Source organism: Parasteatoda tepidariorum, chromosome 6 (genome assembly GCF_043381705.1).
Source record: "Parasteatoda tepidariorum isolate YZ-2023 chromosome 6, CAS_Ptep_4.0, whole genome shotgun sequence".
Classification (NCBI taxonomy): Eukaryota; Metazoa; Arthropoda; class Arachnida; order Araneae; family Theridiidae; genus Parasteatoda; species Parasteatoda tepidariorum.
The window spans coordinates 34,027,114-34,052,824 of NC_092209.1; the positions used below are offsets into that span (position 1 = coordinate 34,027,114).

The window sequence follows — 25,711 nt, forward strand, 5'->3', positions numbered from 1 at the left end:
TAAAATTTTAGACTATCAGAGATAATAGAATTGTTCTATGTTCGAACTCAATTAACATAATATTTTTTTCAGGACAAGAATTTGCAGTGACAAACATTTGTCATGACAGCAAATTTTAAGTAACATTATTTTTAAAAAAACAATTGTTAAAACAAGTAATAATTCAATATAAAATTTCCTTTGTGAGTCAACTTTGATAAAATTTACTGAAAAGGCGTCTGAGTCTAAAATTTGATTAATTACCCGGTGTACTTTTAAATATTTATTATTACGATTGATATTAATCAATCAAACAGCAGATACATCAGTCACAGTAAGGTTTAAACGTTAATTAGAATATTTTTACTAAGCTGTTGTGGCCTCTCCATTATTTTATTCCTTATCTGCTATTTTAAGTATTATATAATATTAAAAAAGTCATATTGGATAACAAGATCAACATTTCAAGGATTCGAAAAAAAAATGCATTTCAAGGGGTAGGGAAATATTTAATCATTTTTTCACATTTCATAAAGGTCCAAAAGAGGTTTTTTGGTGGAAAAAAAAAACGCAATCAGATATTTTTGCGTCTTATATAGTTATATAGTAATGGAAATACTTATCTGGATATAATATTAGGAAACAATTTGATGTAAAAATTTTACCTACAGAAAGAATATTGTTTTTAACGATGCCATAATCTGGTTATTTATTCTAAGAGAATATTCATACATAATTTGTACTGAAATGCTGTTAATTAATTAATTAATTGCGGTCAATCAGCTTGATCAAGTAATCCAGTTTTTATTTAAATCAATGTTTTAATTTTAATAAAAAATATTAAAATACTAAAAAAATTAATTGGGCATATAAAATTATATGCATAAAACCACATCCATAAAAACTAACCAAAAAGAAGTAATCAGATACGTCAAATCAATTATGAGCACCGAAATACGTGTTTAAAAAAATTAAAGATGAAAAAAACGTTTCGTTTTTTTTAATCAGTTACACATTTTTTGCTGTTTAAAATAAAAATAATCAAAAAGATTAAACACAAAACAAAAATTCAGTTGTAGTCGATGACTATTCAAGATAAAAGGAAAAGAAAAAATAGAAAAAGAACTTGTGACACTAAGTGGTTCTATCAACTTCAAAAGTAATATTATAAAAAAAATATAATAGAAACCATCTTCTCCCATTTACGATGAGCATAAGTAATTTCATAAAATCTTAAGGAGTAAAATAAGATAAAATACTCGATAAGCGTTTAGAAACAATAAAAATATGCTTATTTATGCAAACGAACATATTCTACGATTGCTTCAACCGTTTATGGTTATTACTGCATTTAGGATAATTTTTTTTTTCTTTTTTTTTTCCCGACACTTATCGTTTGCAGTCCTTTTTTTTTTTTCAAACGATAAGAAAAATAATTTAACCGAAGTTTATGTTCCACTGAGTGGCATCAGATTTCAAGCTCAGTTGACAGACTATTTTTATACTGGATACAGAAAATGAAGATAAGGAATTCCCGACGCGACGTCGTAAAAATAAAATTGAGAAAAAAGTATTTATCGAGATTCGAAATAAGTAAATAAATATAAATGCGCTTTATAAGAAAAAATAACTAAAAAAGTTTTTAAATATTTAAACTTTATCTTATCGAACAGAATTTAAAAGTTCTTTAATAAAAATTTAAAATACATTTTTCCAAAAGGTAAACCATTTAAAACATTTTTTAAATTCTGAATATTCATAAATAATCTATAATAAAATACCCGTGTCAATATTCATCATTAAAATGTAATAGCAATGACCGTTGATGAACATAGGGATTAATTAAAATGTGATGATAACTTCATTTTATGCTAATCTGTAATTTAGTTTTTATGCTAAAATATTTATTTAATACAATATTAAGATTTTAATATCACTTACACACGTTTGTCATTAACGTAACATAATCAACTTGTATCGTATGAACTTGTTTGTAATTTACTCAAAGCTTATTTTAATAAAATTACCAATAAAATATGGTTTAATAATATGTGATAAAATTTGGTAATTTTATCAAGATACTTTAGAGCATGACATAAAAAACCATTTATTTGGTTAAATTCACGTTTCAGTTTTGTATGTTTTACTAAATGAGTAATAGTAAGAACTATAATTTTGAAAACAAAAAATTCCGGGTAAATCTTCACTATATGAACGGAAAAATTACCGAATGAAGGATATATATTTTGGTTTATAATATCATAATTGTTTTTTTTTTTTTTTTCAACAGAAATATCATTGCTATACAGTACGATGATTTTACCAGATTTGTTTTTTCTCCGTGCATAATTAGCATTAAGTTTACAACTCAATAAGTGAAAAATCGGTTTATTAGATTGAACGTCATAAAGATATTTCGTTTACTATTTAGCGCACAATATTTCTTTAAAAAAAAAGTCGAGTAAGGAATCATCAAAAAGCAATTTCTCCCCAAATTACCATAAAGTAGAATATTACCAATCAAATCGTCTTGCAGATCGTTCCTAGCAACCGTTAAAATGCTATAAGTCACGATCGCTACGACAACTTAAAGTCAGCTACCATTGACATTTCAATCAAAAATAACCTTTGGTCAGTTGCATTATAGATTACTGCCCCCAAAGATAATCGTTTATTTTACAATTACCTTTAGCTTTTCCCAATTTTTCCTCCCCCCCCCCAACCACCCTTCAATGCATCCAATTTGCTGCCATACATGAAAGAATAAAAAAATAATAATAATGATCAAGAAACAAACTAAATTTTGAGCTTATTTTTAAGAAAAGGTCTCGTAATGACTGGAAGTTCGCCATTTTTGAAAAGAAAAAGTTTTTTTTAAAAAAAAAGAGAGAGAGAATGCGCTATAACGGAGAAAATGCAATTTTACGACCAGTTGGCTCCGGAAATAGTCTTTGGAAGTAAAACGCCATACCTGGAACATAGTAGATTGAAAAATTTTCTGCTAGTTGGACAAGCATAAAATTATACTATCGCAGAATTCTTAGCTGCAACCGTACCATCTTGCTCAGTGAAGGAAAAGGTAGATTTTCTTCTTTGTCGTCTGCGCGTATTTCATCTTTTGTTCGTTCATGGTACACTGAGTAGAAATGATTTATGTTGCCATTCCACGTGGAATAAAGTTGTAGTTTCGTTTGTTGTTTTTTTTTTCTTTCCTATTTTCATACAAAGATTCTTTCTACCATTTTGTGCATGTAGGTATATGGTCGCTTTTCTAATCATCAGTAAAGTATTTTCGCTTCCGAAAATTCAACCAGCTATTTTCTACAGCCTTCCACAAGATTTTTTTTTCTCCACTTCTCCCTTGTTCTAATAGAAACCCATCATTTTTTTGTAGTTTTCATTTTTTCATGCTATATTGTTATTAACTTCGCCCTTTTCCCCCTTCCACGGCTGTGTGCAATTTGGTTTGGCAAGTCGCCAGATACGATGAAGTGAAAGAAATATCAAACGATAAAAAAAAGTATACTCACATAGAAGCGTTCGAAAAGTATTAATGAAAAAAAGTCTTCGTGAAATACATTTCCTTCCGTACTTATTATTTCGTGTCTTTTTTTTTTTTTTCTTTTTTTCGTTCTCTACACATAAATGAATAGGTTAACTAACATCTTCCTTTTTTATGTTTATTTTCCTTGAAAAAAGTAACGACGATGTTGATTTTTATCTTCTCTGATTTATTGAGTTTATATTTATAATTTTTATACAAAAAATTTCTTTTTTTTCTTTTTCTTGGATGGAATGATTCTTCTAATATAAAAATTTGATGAAATAATAACAAAAAATAGCTCTCAAAAGTTAGTAGACAGATAATTATAATGTACCCATACAAAATAAAACGCTGCCAAAACTTACAAATTAACTATTTCATTTTTACCTTTAGTGTAGAGTACATACAAATAATAAGAAATAAATTTACATCTTTTATACATAAAGTAAGAGAATTAATCGGTAAATTTTAGATGTTATTTTATAAGATTGGTACATAATGGATAAATTTTAAGTTCAAGAGTATAATAAATAATGAGCATTCTTTTATAGCAAATATTATTGATTTAAACTTGCTATAAGGAGCCATGATTTGAATACTTGGCACAATATAGTTGAATTGTTGTAAATTTTATATAAATAGATAATTGTGTTCCATTATATCAATGTTAATGATAAATAAAACTAGAGTTGGAACTGGTTTTAATTATCTACTAGTGAAATAAACTCTATTTAAGCCTGTGTTTCTCAATCTGATTTACTCGAAGAGCCGGTAAAATATAGCAGCATTTTATACCGGACCAATAAGGATAGTAATTGTTAGTAATATATACACATTCAAAATTGTGGCACTTATAAAATTTTTTGACTAGTTCACTTCTGATTATTAATATATTTCTACTTTCTAAAAAAATTCTTTGGGCCAAAAATTATTTAAATATAAGTTAAATTTATATTAATTCTTATACAAATATTAATACGTGGATCAGTGTTGAGATCATAAGCCATATTGCAATTGAATTGGTGAGTAAGCCATATTGCAATTGAAAATTGTCAAAACATAAATTAAATGATCAGGTAACGATAAACAATGTCAAAAATATATTCCTTAAAAGAAATATGTGACTTGTAAAAGAAATACGGCACGCAAAGATTCAGCTATCCCTTACTATTTGTATTGTAACAAAATAACTTTATTACACTTGTCAGCATATAAGCATTCTGCAAGCCAGGTGGATTTTCATCTCCACCCTCATAAACTTAATTAATTGATCTAACATTTTCAATTCTCACGATTCTATTAAGTCAATTACGAAAACTCGTTGTTATTGAAAAAGTAAACTTAAGCATTGGTATACAACTTAAATTGCAAAATTTGATGTTTAAATACATTCGACTAATGGTGTTCGAAAATTGGGACGTCCATGACCCTAACGCAGGTGGAAAACGTCATATTCACCTGCTTCAAATTTCCTTCCAATTCAACAAACGTGCTGCGTTACAGCCAATGAAGTCACGGATTATGACTGGTTGTAAACAAGAAGATTTAATTTAATAAATAATAAATTCCTGAGTCAGAGAAACTAACTTTTAGAATTTTATTATATAAGTAGGCTTAATATGAGAAGTAGTTATAAGAAGTTAATGTTATTTAAGTTATTAATAAAACAAAAATATATACATATAGTACGTGTAACAAAATTGGGGGGCACATAAATTTAGCTCTGAGCATAATAAAATATTCAGACTTCTTAACTATCTCGTTTTTATTAACGGTTTGAATTGGACAAGAAATAAAATGTGACCTGGCTTGTGAATTTGCATATTTATAATCTTTTTTTCCCTCGAATATTCCTTGATGTGAAAAGATAAAGATATAACACTAAAAGAGTTATTATTAGAAATTTTACTCCTTGGAAGAAAAAAAAAGGATTTCTTTGCAAAACACTAAAAAATGTATATTCTAATGGATGAAACATTTCAATTACAAAACCTCAAAGTATCTTAAAGTTTTCCCAAAAAAAAAAAAATTAATAAATAATGGTTGAAACTAAGACTTTTAATGTCAGTTTTCAGCCACTTCAAAATGGTTAGGCTAAAGAATGACCCTAAGTGAAGTTTGTTAAATTTCAGATTTCAAATAATGAATAAACACAAATGGATAAGCAAAAGAATGAGCCTAAATGAAGTTTGTTAAATTTAAGAATTCAATTTATAAGTAAACACAAACGAACAGGCTAAAGAATGAGCCTAAGTCAAGTTTATTAAATTATAGAATTCAATTTATAAGTAAATACAAATAGATAGGCTGAAGAATGAGTTTAAGTGATGTTTTTCAAATTGTAGAATTCAATTTAAGAATAAACACAAATGTTTAGCCTAAAGAATGAGCCTGAGTGAAATTTGCTAAATGGTGGAATTCAAATTATGAATAAATGGTTAGGCTAAAGAGAGAGTCTAAGTGAAGTTTGTTAAATTTAAGAATTCAACCTATGAATTAATACACATGGATAGGCTAAAGAATGAGGTTAAGTAAAATTTGTTAAATTGTAGAATTGAAAAAGAATGAGCCTGAGTGAAATTTGTTGAATGGTGGAATTCGACTTATGAATAAATGGCTAGGCTAAAGAGAGAGTCTAAGTGAAGTTTGTTAAATTTAAGAATTCAACCTATGAATTAATACAAATGGATAAGCTAAAGAATGAGGTTAGGTAAAGTTTGTTAAATTGTAGAATCGAAAAAGAATGAGCCTGAGTGAAATTTGTTAAATGGTGGAATTCGACTTATGAATAAATGGTTAGGCTAAAGAGAGCGTCCAAGTGAAGTTTGTTAAATTTAAGAATTCAGCCAAGGAATTAACACAAATGGATAGGTTTAAGAATGAGGATAAGTAAAGTTACTTAAATTGTAGAATTCAATTTATGAATAAACACAATTAAGTAAATATAAATTTAAAATTCTTTCGTCAGAGTAAGTAGCCAAAAAAATCTTGACGTTTAAAATCACTTTTTTCCGATATTCAATTTCGTTTTTTGGAGAAAAAAAACTGGATTTCATTTCATTGCAACAACGCTTTAGAGCGGCAAAGCAAAAGTAAACCGGAAAAAAAAAGAAACTTTCCAATTACTAAAACCTCGAAATAGCTTTTTCACTTAAAAGCTACGGCAGACATTTACGTTCGTAGGAGAATACGGCCGTAAGTATTTTTGCAGAATCACATTTATCTCCGATTCTAAAAAAAAAGAAGGAAAAAAAAATTTCCCCGTACAATTTGAAAAGTTTTAAAAACTTCCAATTCCTGCATCAATAAATTTAGTTTCGAAGGAAAAAAATAAAATTATTTTTTTGTAACAGCTAGAGTAATATTTTTATATTATTCACAATAATTTATAACTAGTGCCTTAATACTTGAAAATTTACAGCCATATTACTTAAATTTTAATTTGCTTTTCTTCGGGGCAATTTTTTTTAGGTAAATGTATTCTCATAAAACTTAAAAAGAAGAAAAAAAACGTTATTCAAGCTCCTTCTTTAAAAACCTTTTTTTGAATACATTTGCAATTGAAAAAAATAGATATTTTCTTTTGCAAACATACATAAAACTATGATTTACAAGTAAGTTTTTTTTTCTCACTAGTACACTTAGAGGATTTCAAATCGCTTAGTTTTCATTTTAATAAAGTAATATAAAAGTTTATTTTAAGACGTACGCCGTTTAAAAAAGATAAATAATAAAAACTGTAAGCAGAATGAAGTTAGAGTAATTATACAAAAAGTAATTAGGGTACCAAAATTATTAATTGGAAGAGATTAAGCACACTTCATTTAACGGAGAGATTTCAGAAGTTTTAATGTTCATTTGTCCACGCTTTTAAAATTTTTGCTGTTTATTAAGCAGAAAAAAAGGAAAAAAAGAAAAAGCCACAATCAATGCATTTAACGAGTTTTCTTGGTATTTGTTCATATAAAAACTGTCTATTCGAATTTTTTTCTTTAATTAGCAAAATGGAATTATTTTTAATTACCTAAAGGAGTGGTTTTCCAGGAAAGTGCGCTTATTACGTTAAATTTTCACTTAATTTTATTAAGTTTCTTTTTACATATAATTTAACGTTGTATCAAGCTTCACGGAAGAGATGATGTCCTCGAATAATGATTTTTAGAGCTTAAATGGGAGCAAAAACTGAAATTCAGTCTTGCTACATTATAACTTTGCAGCATACTGTATCCATTTTAGAAGGTAATGAATTTTTATATACCATCTCAGATTGATGTCCATCGTATGAAGCGATATACTTAAATTTACTAAGTTTACTTTTGGAGATAATTTCTTGTTCTATCAAGTGTCACGGAAGAGATGATTGTATATGAAAAATATTTTTTTCAGTTTAATTGGGAATAAAATTGATATTCCGTTGCAGCATATTAACCCCCATTTTAGAAGGTAATGAATTTTTATATACCATCTTAGATTGATGTCAAGCATATATCGTAAGTAGCGATGTACTTAAATTTACTAAGTTTATTTTCGATTTAATTTCTTTTTAACAGTTATGGTTCTATGCTGCTCTAATACTTAAACAAAAATTAAATCAAACTAGTCAGTAGTATTTTAAAAACAATAAAACATGTACAATTTCATAAGGTAAATAAAAATGCAATCAAAAATACCTCTAAAACAAATTAAAGTCATAAATGTCTAAAATCGACATCAATGTTATATCCATTATTTTGTTTTCAAACTAAGCATTTTGTTACAATCATTTATACTTACATATTTTTTATTAATAAAGGTAAAAATAAATAAATAAAAAGTGAAAAGACAAGGAAAATTTCGTTATTGCTTTTGAAAACATTTTTTTAAAATATTTTTTATTTATTTTTATTATTTAGAATAACAAAAACTTCTGAAGTTTAATAAAATTTGGACCTTAATTTTGATTGTAATTTAATAATAAGAGTGTTTTAAGACTCAATATTTTTGCGAAGTAAAAAAAAATAGCGAAAAAGATTTATAAATGCTCTAAGTAGTATAAAAAAAAAGCATTTAAGGAAAAAAAGCTGGTTGTCAATTAAAAAAAAAAAAATAAATAGAAGAAAAATAAATTCTAGAGACCTATTTATTCATAAATGTATTCTGAATAAAAAAAAAAATAAAAGGGGGATGCAATTGAATATAAAAAATTCCAAACTTTAGTAAAAGAAGAAAAAAAAATCTACCAAAAATAAGTCATCCAGAAACAATATAACGAATTACTCGAGCGCCATCTATACCTTGCTCGCAGCATTAATCCGAGGTGATGCAAACAATGAAAGATGTAAGAGAAAGTCAGAGGAGAGGGGGGGAAATCTAAGCACTTTAATATACTCCCCCCTTCTGACTTTGGATGAAAAGGAGATATAAAAAATATCCCCAACAAAACACTAAAAAAAGGCAGACGGGAGGGAAGGGGAATGGTTGTCGTCACTAAGGCAACCAACCACCTTACGTTATTGTTATGACTTCCCGTATAGCATTTCATACAATGAGACGCCCATTAAATATCAGCCAACATTTCGCTCTTTTCCCCCCCCCCAACTAGATTCGATTTTGCCTTTCCTTCTTCCATCTCCTCTTTACCCGTCTCATTTCTTTCTAAAATTATATATATATATATAAGTTAAAAAATTACAGAAAACATAGAAAAAGATGTAAAGATTTTATTTTTAATTTAAGGAAAAGAAAAAACGTTTAAATTTTTTTGGAAAAAAAAAAACGGACATACAAAATAAGGAAAAGATATAATCTCGGTCAGCAGCTCACACGATTATAACTGATAAAAGTGCTTTCTAATGTTGTATTAACATAACCAAAGCAAAATATAAAAATAAATTGTTTTCTTAATTTTCTTCGTTAATCTCCTTTTTGTCCTTATTGCGTTATTATATATACACCGAAGAGCCATTACATTATGACTACCCTGCTAATAACATGTAGGACTACCTTTAGCCCTCAAAACTGCTAGCACCCGCCGTGGCATTGATTCCACAAGGTGCTGATAGGTAGTCTGAGGTATCTGGTACCAAGCGCTCCCCAACTGGTCCTGCAATTCCCTCACATTGCGAGGGGGTAGCGTGGCAGCACGAATTTGGTTCTCCAAGTAGGACCACAAATGTTCTATTGGATTAAGGTCAGGTGAATTTGGGGGTCAAGACATGACTTGAAAGTCACTGGAATGTTCCTCGAACCAATCCATGACGATTCGACCCTTATGACATGGTGCATTATCCTGTTGGTAAACACCATCCCCTGCAGGAAAAACTGCGGCCATGAATGGGTGAACCTGGTCTGCAACTATGTTCAAGTAGCTTACAGACGTCAGGGATTGTTCTATGAGGATTATGGGTCCTAATGTGCCCCATGAAAACATTGTTCCTTGTTTCTGGGCGAGAAACTATGAAAACCTGGGCGAGCCCATTGTTATAGATGGAGGGCGGTCATAATGTAATGGCTCTTCGGTGTATACATATATACAGATTATTTAATATGATTGAGATAGTTATAACAGAGTACCTTTAGAGTAGGGTAAGTAAACTCAGAATTGGATCGGCTGTTCAACGCCTGTTTCAAAATAAAATGGTATTTGAATTAGACATCCCGATCAGAAGCCCAATCTTTTAACACCCTATCTGTTTTAAGCTAAAACTCTACCGAACATCGACTAGAACTGCTGTAGTAATAAATAAACTATTTAATCTATATAAATTTATTACAGTGGTAGTAATAAATAGCTGTGGTAATAAATAAAGCAACAATTTTTATTAATTATTGCCGTATAGTTAATATTAATTGTTCCATCACAATGAAAAATCTATAGATATTAAAAGTACATAGACAGTACATTAAAATCTTTTATCTCGTCAACAATTTCGATATCTGTAATCGACTTATGAGATGCACGAAAAATAAACCAATTACTTTCATAGAGAAAGAAAAATTTCAATCTGAAATGACTCTTAATTATTCAAGAAAACAATATCGAAAATCAATAAGGTTTAATACCAGCGTGTTTAATATTTGTATTTTATATCGTAAAAAGTAATGATACATACATGCATCTATTGTTTAAAACTTAAAACTGAATGTAAATTTGATATTATAATTTTGAAACACTTTCTTTCATAATTGTTTTAAAAGCAATTTAAAATTAACATAAAAAATATCTGATATCGGGGACTGTAAAAATATTAATATTAAAAATTGAACAACATTATTTTAGTCATATTTGAATTAATAAAGCATACTTGATTTTTTTTTTCACTAAAAAGAATATTTTATTGTTTGAAAAATGAAAGTTTTATTTGATGAAAAAACTTTCTAACTTATTAAATAAGAAAATGTCACATCAAAAAAAGAATATAATATTGAGGTTATGATAATTGAGTTCTGAAATTATTAATATTTAGTTTAATGTTTATGTTAGTAAGTTAGCTTACTTAGTTCTGTTCCCGGCGTTAGTAGTTAGTTTACTTAAAGTAAGTTAGTAGTTATGTTAGTAAGTTAGGTATTATTAGTAATGTTAGACTAGGGATCAAAAAAGGGTTTTCTCAAAAAAAAGGGTTAGTACAATCGTAAACAATTCGAAAAGCCCAACTTTGGGAAACATTTAAAAAATAGAATTTACTCATTGGTTTAACGGAATCCATTCCTTAAAATTAAACTACGTACGATTTATTTGTACGAAATATTTTAAAGATAACATCAGTGATATTTGCTAGTTTATAGCTCTACCAAAAAAGTTGTTTACTGCGAGCTCTGCATTAATTAATTTATTCGTTATGCAAGATTGTCTGAATGAACAACGTGATCGTAGTACGTCAACAAATCCGTATTTCTAAAGTTGTCTGAAATCACACGTATGTTTTGTTTATAGGAATGCTTTTAAAACATGTTACTATAAAATTAAATAATTTAAAATCAACGGTAATTGGAATACAAAAATAAGTTAAGTATCCAAAATCAGAATTAATGGCGAATTGATAATAATTTACTCTCTAATAATACTATCTTAAACGAGAGCGTAAAAAATAGACAAACTATTGTTGAACTCGATGATGCTTCATTAGTTATCGTAAAAATTACTAACGGAAATAAAAAAAAGTATTTTATGTACTATTAACAAAAATTAATAAAGCAAACGCACATATTCGTTATACGGAACCATAAAATGTAGCCAGACTATAACAATGATGTTTAATTTTGGTAATAGGTACAATTGTCATTATAGTAAATGGTGCCAAATACACCCTTGTACAGTTACAAAGTAAAAAAAGTTTCATTTATACATTTTGTAATTATCGGTATAATTAAGGTTTATTAGCCTATGTCACTGTTTAGAAGGTCCAGGATAATACCAGCACTATTTAATAACATATTTTATTCAACAAAACAACATCAACAATGGTATACAATTAACAAGCAAACAAACATAACATCTTACATCCAGATCTCGTAAGTAAAAGCCAACTAATCTAGAAGTATTTGGGGGAGGTTATCCCATGGATGCGCGCATGCGCTAACATTTAAGTTTCAGTTCGTATTTCTAAAAGTTTCACTTCGGATTTTAACTTACCACAGCCTAATTGACAGTAAAGCAATACGACATCTTTTTATCAGGACAGGAGTCTCAAATTTGGACCATGCGTGTTCTTTGTGATATAAATAAAATTTACAGCGCTTATGGTTCTAAGGAAACAACAGCAATTTAGCAACTACTCGCATAGCAACTATTACCGCAGCGCTTCAGTATGGCTTTTTGGTAAAACCAACAGTAAAATATGGTTTCTTTACCATGCTACTTGGTAGTAAATGTGGTAAAATTTATTAATTTATCATAATACTTTAGTGGTAGGGTTTAAAAACCATTTATTCGGTTAAATTTACTTTTCAATTTTGCATTTTTTACTTAATGTGTAGAAATAAAAATCATAATTTTGGAAAACCAGAATATCTGGAAAACCGTTACCATATGAACGGAAAAATTACCAAATAAATTGTTTAAATACTGTATATATTTTGGTTTTATTCACCAAAATAATTTTTTGAACCAGAAATGTCATTGTCATACCGTAGAGGTAATTTTGCCAGAATTTTCTTTCTCCTTATATAATGCTAAGTTGAACAATATCTCCTTTCACTAGATTTGATACTGTGGTTCTGATTGAATAGACCAACTGTTCAATTTAGCATGAGGTTGTAGCAGATTTGCATGGTTTAATGTGTTGAGACCATAGTTCAACGTTGAAACAATTTTTCTGAGAATGCAATAAGTTTAAATTTTATCAAAATAAAATAAATAAATAAACTTGTTACGAACCATACATATCTAAATAATACTAGAAATATATATTTTGGGAGGTATTTCTCCATGATATTTACTAATATTTCTCCAAAAAAAGGTCCATATAACCCGCCATCGAAGAGAACTATAGTACGATTAGAATATAAAAAAAAGGCAAATACTAGTCGATCGAAAATAAAGTATCTAGGGCGTGGGCTTTTCAAAAGATAGATGGTAGGACCCTATTCCATTAGATAAAGCAGTTCAAATGGGAGGAAAACCTTCTAAAAAATTAATAACGGGCGATTTGTGCGATATAGAGAGCAGAAAAATTGGCGATTTTTTTTCTCTTTTAAAGGAAAACTATTCTGATCGAAAAGATACTTCACTAATGTGTAATCGGATTTTCAGAAAATATAGCTCTTCGACAAGCAGGACGTGGTTCGCATACAGTAAGTCGAGTAAAATAAAATTCCTGTCCCCCACTTAAATCTTTCGAAAAACGTGACAGTGCAAGAATAGTATTATGGAATAACCTTCAACATCAGATTAAATGCGTAGTATTTACCGATAGAATTTGGGCAACCGAGACAACGAATTTAATAAATCCCTATTTTAAGGATACCATGTCAATTTAAAACATCAAATTGGACAGTTTTGAGGTTAAATTCACAACATAAATGTCTACACAGACTATGGACATTAAACGATTTTAAGTGCCAGTTTCAGTCAGGAGTGTCTTATGTGGAATATGAAACTATTTGGAGTATCTGGGATACAGCCTATTAACTGATTCAAAATGCTGTCCTTTTTCATAAGCACAGTACTTATAACAACCAAGAAAAACTCATTTTAAGGACAGCGTAACAATGCAAACTATCAAATTGAATCAATAGATTTGAGGTTGGACTCATACAGACTATAAATTTTGACAGCATTAAAATACCAGTTTTTCAGCAAGGGTTTGAAGTTTTTCAGGACTTGAACAATCAATTAGCACATGCAAAGGAGCTGCCCAAGTCAAAACGCACTTTCCTCACTCAAAGACACTAAACGATCAAGGCAACGAATTTCATATATTCTAATTTTAAGAATATTTAAGGACACTGTATCTACTTAAAATATCGATTTGGACAGTTTTAAAATTGAATTCATATAACTACACAAATTTTGGACATTCAAAACGTTTAAGACTAAGTGTCAAGTTTCAATCACCAAAGACTTGAAGTATCTAGGATATAAAAAACCAAATTTGAGAAGCAAATGCGGCCTAAAGAGATTGAAGCGCATTTTAATTAGCATAAGTAGCAAAACAACCAAGAAAACATACTTAACAAATTCTTATTTTAATGCCATATCAATTCTCAATTTCAAACTAAATGGTTTTAGGGACAATAATTTTAAATTTCTATATGGCATATGAATATTGAAAACATTTATGTTTTTGATAAAAAAAAAAGAAAAGAAAAAAAAAGAAGAAAAAAAAACAGCAAAGGCATGATGCATATAAGGTATAGGGCACCAATTTTCCAGTGCAAAATGTTGGCCATATAGATTTTAATGCAATTAACTTACAGATAGAAAATAATCAACAATAGACAACAACTTTTAAATTGGTTTGCCAATTAGGAACTACCTAGTTGAGAAGAGGTGAAGTGATTATGGTTAATCATGTGATTTAATTTGAATAGTGACACGACCCACCCTATTTGTTTAGGGTTTACGTCAAGATTACATCAAGATCATACAACTGGATTGATACATGATTACAACTTCAATCAAAGATCGCCACAAGGGACTATGATATAAAATGCGGCCAAACAAACAAATTATATAAAATAGGTCAAAGGACCCTTATAGTGTTAGCTGATTATAGGATAGGAGGTCCAAGGACCCTTATAATCATGTGATTTAAATCAGATCTGATTGGCCCCTGAATCGACAAATGCCACGATTTGCTTACGATGACGTCACTCGCAGGTAACCAATTGGGCAAACTTGTAAAACATTTTCCTGCCACGCATAGCTTCCCCATTGTAAAGCAAGTGTGAAAACTGGTTTTCTGCATTCGCTAATTATGAGATAAAGTTGTTTTCTCAAAACCCTCATAATTTTCCCCTCTTCAAATCATTAATTCTGTTTCAAATTTCAAGCAAGACACAAAAAGGTAGTTTTTGGTTTATAAATTATTCTATATTAAATAACTTGTAAGTACTTTATAGAACTAACTCTACAAATGAAGTTTGAATTGATTTATAAGTTCATCAATTAAAAATTAAAAACCATTTCTAAGATATTATTCCAAGAAAAAAAACGTATACTTTTTGAAGAAAAACTACTACGGAATGCTACAAAAATGTAAGATATTTCGTAAGAGTGAGAAAAAGAAGAGATAACTATTTGAGAATCGGAAAAAAAGCTAAGTTGGCGGTAAAAAAAATTTGTTAGGAGCCAAGATCAGAGTAGATAAGGGCACATTTCTTTAAAGACTTCTCCCGCTGTTGCGAGGATCATTAATGTAATGACTCCTTCTCCCGAAATTGTCCGGCCAACATAACTGCAGCAGGAGAAGCTGTAACGAGGATCTAAAAATTCTCCTTCAGCAATTTGCTTTACCCTCTTATTATTCTTCCTGTTATGCTACATAACGACAAACTTGGCGATAAGCTCCAGCAGGAGATGTTTCGCTCATCCTAGCTATTTATGACTTGCAGATTTTTATGAAGAAAGCATCAAAACAAAAAGAAATATATAGGCCCTGAGAAAAATTCTTAAGCAGTAACGCCGAAAAGGAAATGAACGCCAAAAATTAAATGAAGGTGCATGAAAACTAGAATGGAATTAACGTTTATAATGATTAATTGCAACTTTTCGAAAATTTTATATAGTTTGCGTAATGGAAATTAATAATTTTGAAATGCTGAAGCAATTGTTTGAATTTGTTAATAAAACGGTGGCGAAACAACTGACGTGTAATTGCCCCCATTTCATAATTTTTTAAAAGAATCACCTCTCCGTCTTAATATTTATCTTTGGCTGATGTGATAAAGTTCACGAAAGTAACTAAAAACGGAATGATTATTTAACAACAAACTGCTTTACGACTTTGTCCTATAGGTAAGATTGTTAAAAATATTGGACATACGCATGCCAACTTATAAAGAAAGAAGTTGCAAAACAACTAATGGGCAAATACTTCTATTTCGTAAACATAACATCGATTATGTTGCAACAATATCACAATTTATATCTAAAGCTGAGAAGAGATCTGAAATTGCTGTAGTGACGTAGATCCGAAGAAAAAAGACAAACTAATGGAGTACTAACTAAAAGAACTTATAAACAAAGTGATTACGAAATTACCAATGCGCAATAACCATTAAAGCAAGCAATTATGAGCAATTATGTAAAAGCTTCAATTAGGTTACAACTATATCCTATAACTTACGTTGATAAAAACGTGAAGAAGATCACCAGCGTAATCGGGCATACGCATGCAAGTTATAAATAAAGTCGTTGCTAATTAATGCATAACTGTCTCCACTTCGTAAATGCAAAACCAATATTCCCAATTTATCGTCCTTCTTAATTGGGTATAATATAAAAAAAACACAACTACTTTCACTTAGTAGGAATAACATTTACCATGACGCAATGCTAAATTCTATGCCACTATCCACATAAATGCCACTATCCACATAAATCAATTATTAATCAAAAATCGAATATCAATTACTTTTCTTTATAATGCAATAAAATCTGGCGAGTAGCTATTTAAACGATCAAACACTTCGTTTGTTTATTTGTGGCTTGAAGTTAGGCCCGCAGAAAATGCCGTTCATGGGTTAAATTTAGTAGGAATAACACAACCTGTGACGTAGGCTATAGTATACCCAATTGGATATCTGCAAGCAACGTCAGCGCAGGTAAATCGTGGCATTTGTAGATTGAGAAGCCAATCAGGTTCGACACACGTCACGTGTGACGTCGCTTTCAAGCATCCAATTGAATCTTATTTAAACCGCATGGTTAAGCATACTTAACTTCTTCTCGAGTTACAAGTACTCAATTCTAGAGAGAATATGGTCACTGAAGTTGATGCGAACCTGTTGGAGGAACCAAAGCAATGGACTGAACTCAAGGAACTAATAAACGAAGTGATTGCTAAGCTACAATGAGCAATCACCGATATAACCGCAATCACCGATTCAATAATGTCACAACTTTGTCCTATAGCTTACGCTGTTATGAACCTGTACGATAGATGCACAGAGCAATCAAAAGTAATCAAGAGTACATAGTACAAGAGTACATATAGCAATCAAGTTTATTCATACAAGTGATAAACAAAGTGATTGATCTATAACTAATGAGCAAATGCTTTCATTTCAGAAATGGAGAACCAAGATAGTGGCAATAAAGATTTTGCAATAAATAATTTAATATCCCTCATGGCTGCATTCGGTGAAATATAAATGGCAATTAGAAAAGAGAAAACCTAACAACCAATTGATATTCACAAGAGACGTACCTTGACATAACCTTAAATCCGTCGCATTGTCCGTGGGATTGTTTTCACTCATTTTTTACAATTGTTATCCACTAAGTTAGAAAATAAAAAATACTACCCTATTCAATTATATGTGTATCAAAACAAACTAAAAAAATATTTATAGAAAAACAATACTTTTGTGACTTTTATTATTTTTATGCTAGTGAGAACCAAAACAATATGGAAATGAATGAGGGAAAACTGGTTCCTACCACGTGATTTCCCGGCCAATAAAAATGTAGCGTTAAACGTTTAACGCAACCTTGTTGGAAGTCGCATAAGAAGTATCACTTCAAAAAAAAACGAGTCCTTGCTAAACAATAATCGTACAATAACACAAATTTTTCAGATGAAAAAATAACCATGCCACAATTATGACTTGGCCTTTATCATAGATTGACGTGAACAAAGTCCTTCAAAACCAGGTAGCTTTTGATATACCAATGGTTCAATTTTAATTGAACCATTGAATTAATAAAGTATAATAATTGAATAAAGTATTAAAAATTGAGTACTTACTCTACCGAATTGTTGGAAGTAATTTTTGACATCTTCTAAAGTTGTCGGCGCTGAAAGCCCTCCTACAAACACTTTCTTGGTCCTGGTTACCATCTGAAACAAGATAATAACTTCATTAGTTATGTCTTTTTTTATTTTTAGTTTAAGATCAGTTTAAACAGTTTAAACATTGTATTCAAAGCGGTTTTCTAATTTTCAATTGCAAAGCTAATTTACTCATGTTATAACATTTCAAGTCATGAATGGCAACGTCTCAGATCCGGTTTAAACCCTTAACTATCTTATTATTTTTAAGAAAACCGTCTTAAAAGTGCCTACTTTTTTTACTAAAGAAAATTATATTAAAAAAGGTATAAGTACAATATAGATGTATTCAATTTTGATTTTTGAAATTGTTTTTAGCTTAAAATTTAAAACTCCTCATGTTCAAAACTTTCAAGACGAATAAACTTTCGTTAATAAATTTTTTTTCATACATTTTATTGGTTTTAAAGTGGCCACCTTTTGCGGTGATGCTGAGACGCTAACGCTTATTGAAATTTTCGGCAATGCATCTCAAGTCTCTTATCTTTTAATCTATCTCATTCTTTAGAGCAGAGATGGCGCATCTGTGACACGTAACATGTATTTCAGTGGCACGCAAGATGTACTGTAAATTACATTTATTCAATCATATTCACACAAAACGCTTAAAAATCAGTTTAGTGAATTCAGGAACAAGTACTATTTTGAGCACCTTCATTAAATCTTTCAGAACGCAAGAGACTATAGTGCCCCTTCTACTTCATGCCGTAAGGGGAGTCTGACCTTTTCTTCCAGAAGTACGAGAATGTGAGTTAAGAAAAAACGAAACTAAATTCCAAATTATGAGAACAATTTCAAAACATTAAATTTGCTCAATGTTATGAGCAGGTGTTTTCATTAATGAATTTTAATCAATATTAATCAATATTTATCAATTCTAATCAATATTCTAATCAATTCTTAACCAATTGTAAGAAATCGCATTATTCAAATCTAAAGTAAATTAATCATTAAGCTATATTCACATGATATAGTTCTACAGTTTAAAATCCGAAGTTAAAAGGGCAGTGGTTCACAGAATTTTTTAAAAAAAAAAGGAAAATGAAAAAAGGGGCCCGCTAGTCATCTGAGAATAAAAATAACCTTAATTTAATCTGCACACTTATAGAAAAGGATTCCCCCTCTCTGCTTTAAAGAATCCAAATTTTTTTGCGGATTAGTGCAGGCTGCAAACTGGGCCGGAATTAAGATCTGGCGGAAAGTATGGCCATTCTTCAAATGATATCAAGTCCAGAAAATGCTTCTTGCAACATACTTGTGACTTTTTGGCCTTGTGAGCTGGTGAGGAATCTTGGTCAAACGTTCCGTTTAGATTGCCGAAGTGCTGTTTGGTACAACAGCTACTAGAATGTCCCGCTAGCGCAAGTTGTGATTTAGTTTAACGACCTCATCCAGAAAAATCATAAATGTTTTGCCGCTTGCAGAAATTCAGAAATTCCGCCCCATATCAGGGCCGATTTTGGATTTTGATGTTCTTCAACGATATTAGATTTGCATCAAATAATTTATAAAAGTTCTCTATATACTATACGAAACTTCGGTGCTATAAGTAAGACACAACAATTTGAAACCTTTTATTAAATCATGAACTCATAAAATGTATATAGCCCAAAGAAAAAGGTTGCCAAAGAAAACTTATAATTACAAATTAGTCTTCATAAATGTATTGGAAGATGTAAAAAACTTGGGAGCTGCCTTTACCATAGCATAGCTGACATTTTTAAAGGAAACAGAAAGTGTTTCTTAATTATAATTCCATTAAAACAGTAGTTTAAAATTGTAAACTAGAAAACGATTCTAACAATTAACTAGTTAATAAATCGTTTCCCCCAGAAATTTGTTCTTTATCTCATTTCAGATCATCAGTTTTGAATCATATAAGATCTCTACATGCAATTTTTTTTCGACCCACAGATTATTCTTCAACGATAGTTTGATAAGTTAAAAAAATTTTGAGAGAAGTATGAATACAGTGTTTCTTAGTAACAATTCAATAAAAAAATAGTAATTTAAAATAATTCCGTAATTTCGTTATTTATAAAATCGTTTGCTTAAAAATATTTCTTTCACATATGAGAATTACTTTTTAATCAAAAGATATTTATCAGACAATTTTTGGTTTAAAAATCGATAACTTAAGAGGTAGTGGGATCAGCTTAACTCAAACACATTACTTATAAGAAATATGAATACAGTGTTTTCGATAATTGACAATAAATAAACAAATTTATAGACAAAAGGTAAATTATAAAAAAAGCACATTAAGAGGTGAAAAGAAATAAAGAATCACGAACATAAATTAATTATTGACTTCTATAATGAGCCGCTTCGCACAGAAAAAAAAAACTGTAACAATGCCTGATTTATCTAAAGAGTGATGCCAACAGACGAAAACTAATCAACGAAACTTCTATCTGCATCATTTCTTTGTGAAATATTAACTCCATTCATCATTATGAGGGTGAACGAATTTAAATAAAGAAAACCGGATTTGGTTTCGGAAAAGCAAATATTTAGTTGTACCTAAAAAAAAAAAGGAAGTTCCTAAAAAATCTATTGCGTATATATTCATCATCAGCAAACCGAAACGACTATATTTTTTTTCTCCAGAGAACTTTGAAAGATAATTGTTTGAAAAGTAAACCTTACCCTGATTAGAAACTAAAATATAAACAATCGGATTACAAAAAAAAATGTGAAAATAAATAATATTTAATTTCATTAAATAAATAATTAACGAATTAAAAATAAAATAAATAATATACATAAAAAAAAGAATTCCGTAAAAAACAATTGGAATATATTTTTAATAAGGGAAAAGTAAACTGAAATTTATTCAATTAATCAAAATTGAAACATTTTTATAGCAATAAGATTAAACTAACAAATGATGGCATTAGAAAACACTCATTTATCATTCATTGTTAGGAAGCGTTGATGGTACATTGTTATTTAAAAAAAAAAAAAAAAAAAAAAAAAAGAGGGAGAAAAAGACCAAAACCGCAAAGGAAAAATTCATTTCTTTGGGGTTTCGTTTTTCCTTTTTTTTCTTCCTTTTGCTATTATCATCGTTTAACAGAAACGGAGAAAGATTAATATTTGCTTAACTGTAATATTTCTTTGCTTTAAAAGCAAAAATGTAGCGCTTTTGAGAAAAATAATGAAAGATTAATAAGTTAGTTCGAAATATTATATATGGTGCATTTTATGGCTGATAAAAAAAAGTCTAAAAAATTTTTAAACGATATAAAATTAAGTTAAATTTTCACTAAAGAAACACAATATATCTTTGTTAAATAATTTATACATTATCTAGTTTTCACTGTCCATTTTTATTTAAAATGATAGCAAACTTTAACAGCATTTTAGGTAAACGAATCTATAAAAAGTTCTCTGAAAATAATATATATGTGTAAAATCCATGTCGAAAATGATGATTTTTCTTTTATTCTTAAATATGGTAAATTTTTACAATATTTTAAAAAAAATATCTGTAAAAAAATATTTCGGAAACAGAAAAAAAGTTCGAATAAAATTACCGTACTCTATGGCAATGACATTTTTTATAAAAGAAAATTTATTCTAGTTATAAAAACCAAAATATACCTTATTTAAACCATTCACTTGGTAATTTTTCCGTTCATATGGTGACTGTTTAACGGAAATCCTGGTTTTCAAAAATATAGTTCTATTATTACCACACGTTAAGTAAACAATACTAAACTTAAAAGTCAATTGAACCGAATCAATGGTTTTTATATCATGCTTTAAGGCAGGGATGGCGAACCAATGGCACGCGTGCCATTTATGGCACGCGACACAGTATTTTGGGCATGATCGCAAAGTTTCACTATGAGGCATATTAACAATTACATTAAAATTCACAAGAACAAAGAAACAAACAAAAATCAATTATTAACAAAAAATTAACAATTAATGCCAAAAAAACTGTTAATAACCATAAAAAACAAGCTAACAACAAATAACTAGCAAAAAAAATTAACAGTCCTGCTTAAACTAACATCTTACAACCTAATACAAGTTATTTGTCATCTAATCTGCAACAACAGAAGTCACACTGATGTTACTTAAAGTTGAATTACGCGTATAACTGAGACATAGCAAAGTGCTTGTTTTTTTTTTTTTTTAGTAGTGAATGAAGAGTTTTGAGTAGAGAGTATTCAGTATTATTATTTTACCAATAATCACGAAGTCAAAATTATTTGACGACACGTTTATGACCTCATTAAACAATTTTTTTTAGAAAAAATGGTACGTTGGTGCATAAAGGTTCGCCACCCCTGCTCCAAAACTTGGTTCCCAGTTTTTTTCAGTTATGGAACCCTAAATGATTATCCTTCCTTCGGCGGAATCCCGACTTTAAGAATGAAGGTAATTGTGAACGTTATAATCTATAGAAGACTATTTTTAAAATATTTAATTAGTATTTTTTAAAACTTAATAGAATTAATTAAATATTTAAATAACTTAAAATTTTTAATCACGCTTCTGACATGGGTGTAGTTTATTTCTCTGCTCTATTAATCCTTGAGTTGTTCGGGTGAGGTTGAGCCACCTATATGGTGCGAATGAAAAAGTGGTAAAAAATGGCACCCGCCTTCTTATACCATGAAGCACCAGTGGCGTACGCAGAATTTTTTCAAGGGGGGTGTTCATAATTTTTTGAAGCTACTAAAAGAAATTCGAGTATGTAATAAAGCACTATTATTTCCCTAATTTAGACAGCTAGACAGTTTTGACTTTATATTTAGACAACATTGTTTAGTTAAATTTTGATTTGATTTTTTAAGTTTAAGAACATAATGTAATATCTTCTCGCATGTAATATCTTCTGAAAAAAATCCAATGTCATATGGGTGGGAAGTAACACTTTGAGGACCACTTTCACATTCATCAGATTTTGTTATGCTAGAAACGTTTTCTTCAACTGAAATATCACATTTCTGTACAACAGAAAAACTTACATTCTACTCCGTCCCCCCTTTTATGTAATTTTTCACAGCATCTCCAAAATTCTCGAATTGTCTCAAAGACGACAGAACGTCTAAGATTCCAGAATCATCGAGTAAAGACCTCGCGAATGACAGCCAGTCTCGAAAACTATCGCGACTGGCAGAACAGAAAGGAACCAGTCCATAACAGTATCACGTGAATTTAGTTTCAAAAGTACAACCCTATTATAGTAAATGTTTTTTTTTCAGTATTCTGAGAAATACCATGAGATAAAAAGGTAGGCATAAGGCAAATAAAAATATATAGTCTTAAAAAATAATACCCGCATAATTTCTACTAAAATGTTTATTTTTGCCATTTTGTCTGAGCTCAAGGGGGGTGTTCAAACCCCTAAACCCCTCACTTGCGTACGCCACTGTGAAGCACAACTAGGTGAGGTACTAAGGTACTTTTTTGCGAAAAATAAAATAGAATGACGAAAGATTTCTTTCCTTTGGGCGAAATCCATTTCTTCGAAGAAACGGCGATAGTTCTTTCGTCACTTTGATAAAATGTTCGCTCAGAACATATACCAAGAAATAATTTCGTCAAAAACGAAGAAAATTTCGTCAGATCTGAGTATCCATTTTTCACAATACATTTGCAAGTTTTTGGTATCGTTGACTTTATTGATAGTTTCCTCAAATCTTTATTGAAATCCTATCATAAGAATTGTCGCGATTAACGTTAAATGTCGTCACTTAAAATAGTTATTTTAACCACACAAAAGGAAAAAGTAATTAAAAAAAATTAATAATTAAATAATGTTTCGCATAATAAATCCACAACAATTAAAAAAGTATAAACAGAAACGCTGAATTAAATTATAACGATTATTTTAACAGAGCCACTAATGAATTTAATCAATTTCTTTCTTCAATTTAATTCAATATTATTAACTATCACTTTAGCAAAAAATAATCAGTAGAAATATGGACACAGCCCCTTATTTTTGTCGTCCCTCCCAGGATGTTGAGCGTATTCGAGAGGAAATTGAGTCTGTGTCGCCATGCCAACAATTGACAGTCCTCCCCATTCCCCTTCACCACCGACTCCTCAACCACCTTACACCCTTTCCCCTCTCTCAATAGGCAAGGTTCAACACAACTGAATCGAAGATTTCCTACATCATCCCCCGCAGTCCCTTTAAATGTGCGACACTGTGGCAAAAGGGGTAAAGAAAAATAAAAACAGAGAAATAAATAAACAGTGGGGGGTAGGGAGAACAGAGAGAGGATCATGGGAATGCGTGCATGAATCCTAAGCATCTCTTCTCACCACACACCACATCGCTTCCCTTTCGTTTTTTCAGTTTTCATTCGGAATGAATGATGAAAAGCAAGGGGCAGTCGGGAGAGGGTGGAAAAAGTTTAATTAGTTCAACACAAAAGCCGATAAGTGAAAGTTCGGTCTTTTTTATTATTATCATCATCGTTCGTTTTGTTTCTCTCTTTGCATTCAGTTCAAAATTTCCAATTTTTTTTATTTTATTAGTTGCGTTTTCTTTTGCCACCCTCACTTCTAATTTATATTATTACGCGTTCTTTTGTATTACAATTGATGCGTGTGCGGGAGGATTACGAGATTTCCCAGAATCCCTCTCTCACCCCCACCGAATATAGAATGAAATTGAAGTAGCTTTTCGATAATACAAAATGGAAAGTGTTGCAGTTTAGATTGCTTCTGAGGTATTGAAGAGAAAATATTCGCCACCCCTCTACGCCCTCTACTTACATTCCGTTGCTGTTGTAAATTCCTTTAATATTTGAATGCAGCTTAACTAGGCGTCAAAAATACGAAGATATTTATATTTCAATTTATTAAAAACGATTTCTTTTTTTTCCGAATCGAAATTGATATACACATGTCGTAATGCCTTTTAAATATGTAATTGCGGTACTTCAAAGAATAATAAGTTTTTGGATTAGCCGGTGAATTAGAATTTATGTATTGAATATTATAACTTGAAAAATAATTTAGTGTCAATTGCGTTGCTGGTGAAAATTATTCCTTTAACATTTTAATGCAGCTTAACTAAGCGTCAAAAATACGAAGATAATAAATAATATTTCGACTTATTGAAAACGATTTTCTTTCGAATATAAACTGATATGCACATGTCGTAATGACTTTTAATTATGTAATTGCAATACTTCAAAGTATAAAAGTGTTTTTGATTAAGCGGCTAATTAGAGTTTTTGCATTGAATATTAAAAATTTAAAAATAATTTAAATATATAAAAGAAAGTGTTGAAATGAAATATTTTGAAAATAATGCAAGCAAAAACAGAAAATAATGAATATAGAATAAAATTTTAAAATGTATATTATGCTAACATAATAATATTCCTTAGAAACGAAAATGCATTTTAAACGATGTGTTTTTTTTCTTTCTAAAATTAGAATTTGGAAAATACTTTAACAAAAACTTAATAATTTTTTTTTTTTTTTTCGAAAAGAGGGAAAATTTTATTTGTTAAATCAAAAGGTAAAGGCTATAGCAACATTATTAGAAAATATTTCTTTGAATGTTATGAGCACAAAAAAGAAAAAAAAATTACGGATCACTCTGAACAACTTTTCATCTTCACGTTCTAGGACTCAGTTCTAATGCTGGAGGGGGTTTACTCAAATATTGTAATTAATTAGTGCAGACGATATTTTAAGTTACGAAATCAGACACAAAAATAATCTTTCTCGG

General features: G+C 29.7%; 1 protein-coding gene across 17 annotated transcripts in view; it reads right to left on the minus strand.

Moving 5' to 3' along the window:
• The window catches only part of LOC107436679 (RNA-binding protein Musashi homolog Rbp6), a 463,932-nt gene that overhangs the window by 190,895 nt on the left and 247,326 nt on the right, over positions 1–25,711 (minus strand). For all 17 annotated transcript variants that reach the window (XM_071182213.1, XM_071182219.1, XM_071182217.1 and 14 more), the window contains exon 6: positions 17,914–18,006. In XM_071182213.1, coding sequence (XP_071038314.1) covers positions 17,914–18,006 — 93 coding nt within the window. The remainder of the gene's footprint in view (positions 1–17,913; positions 18,007–25,711) is intronic.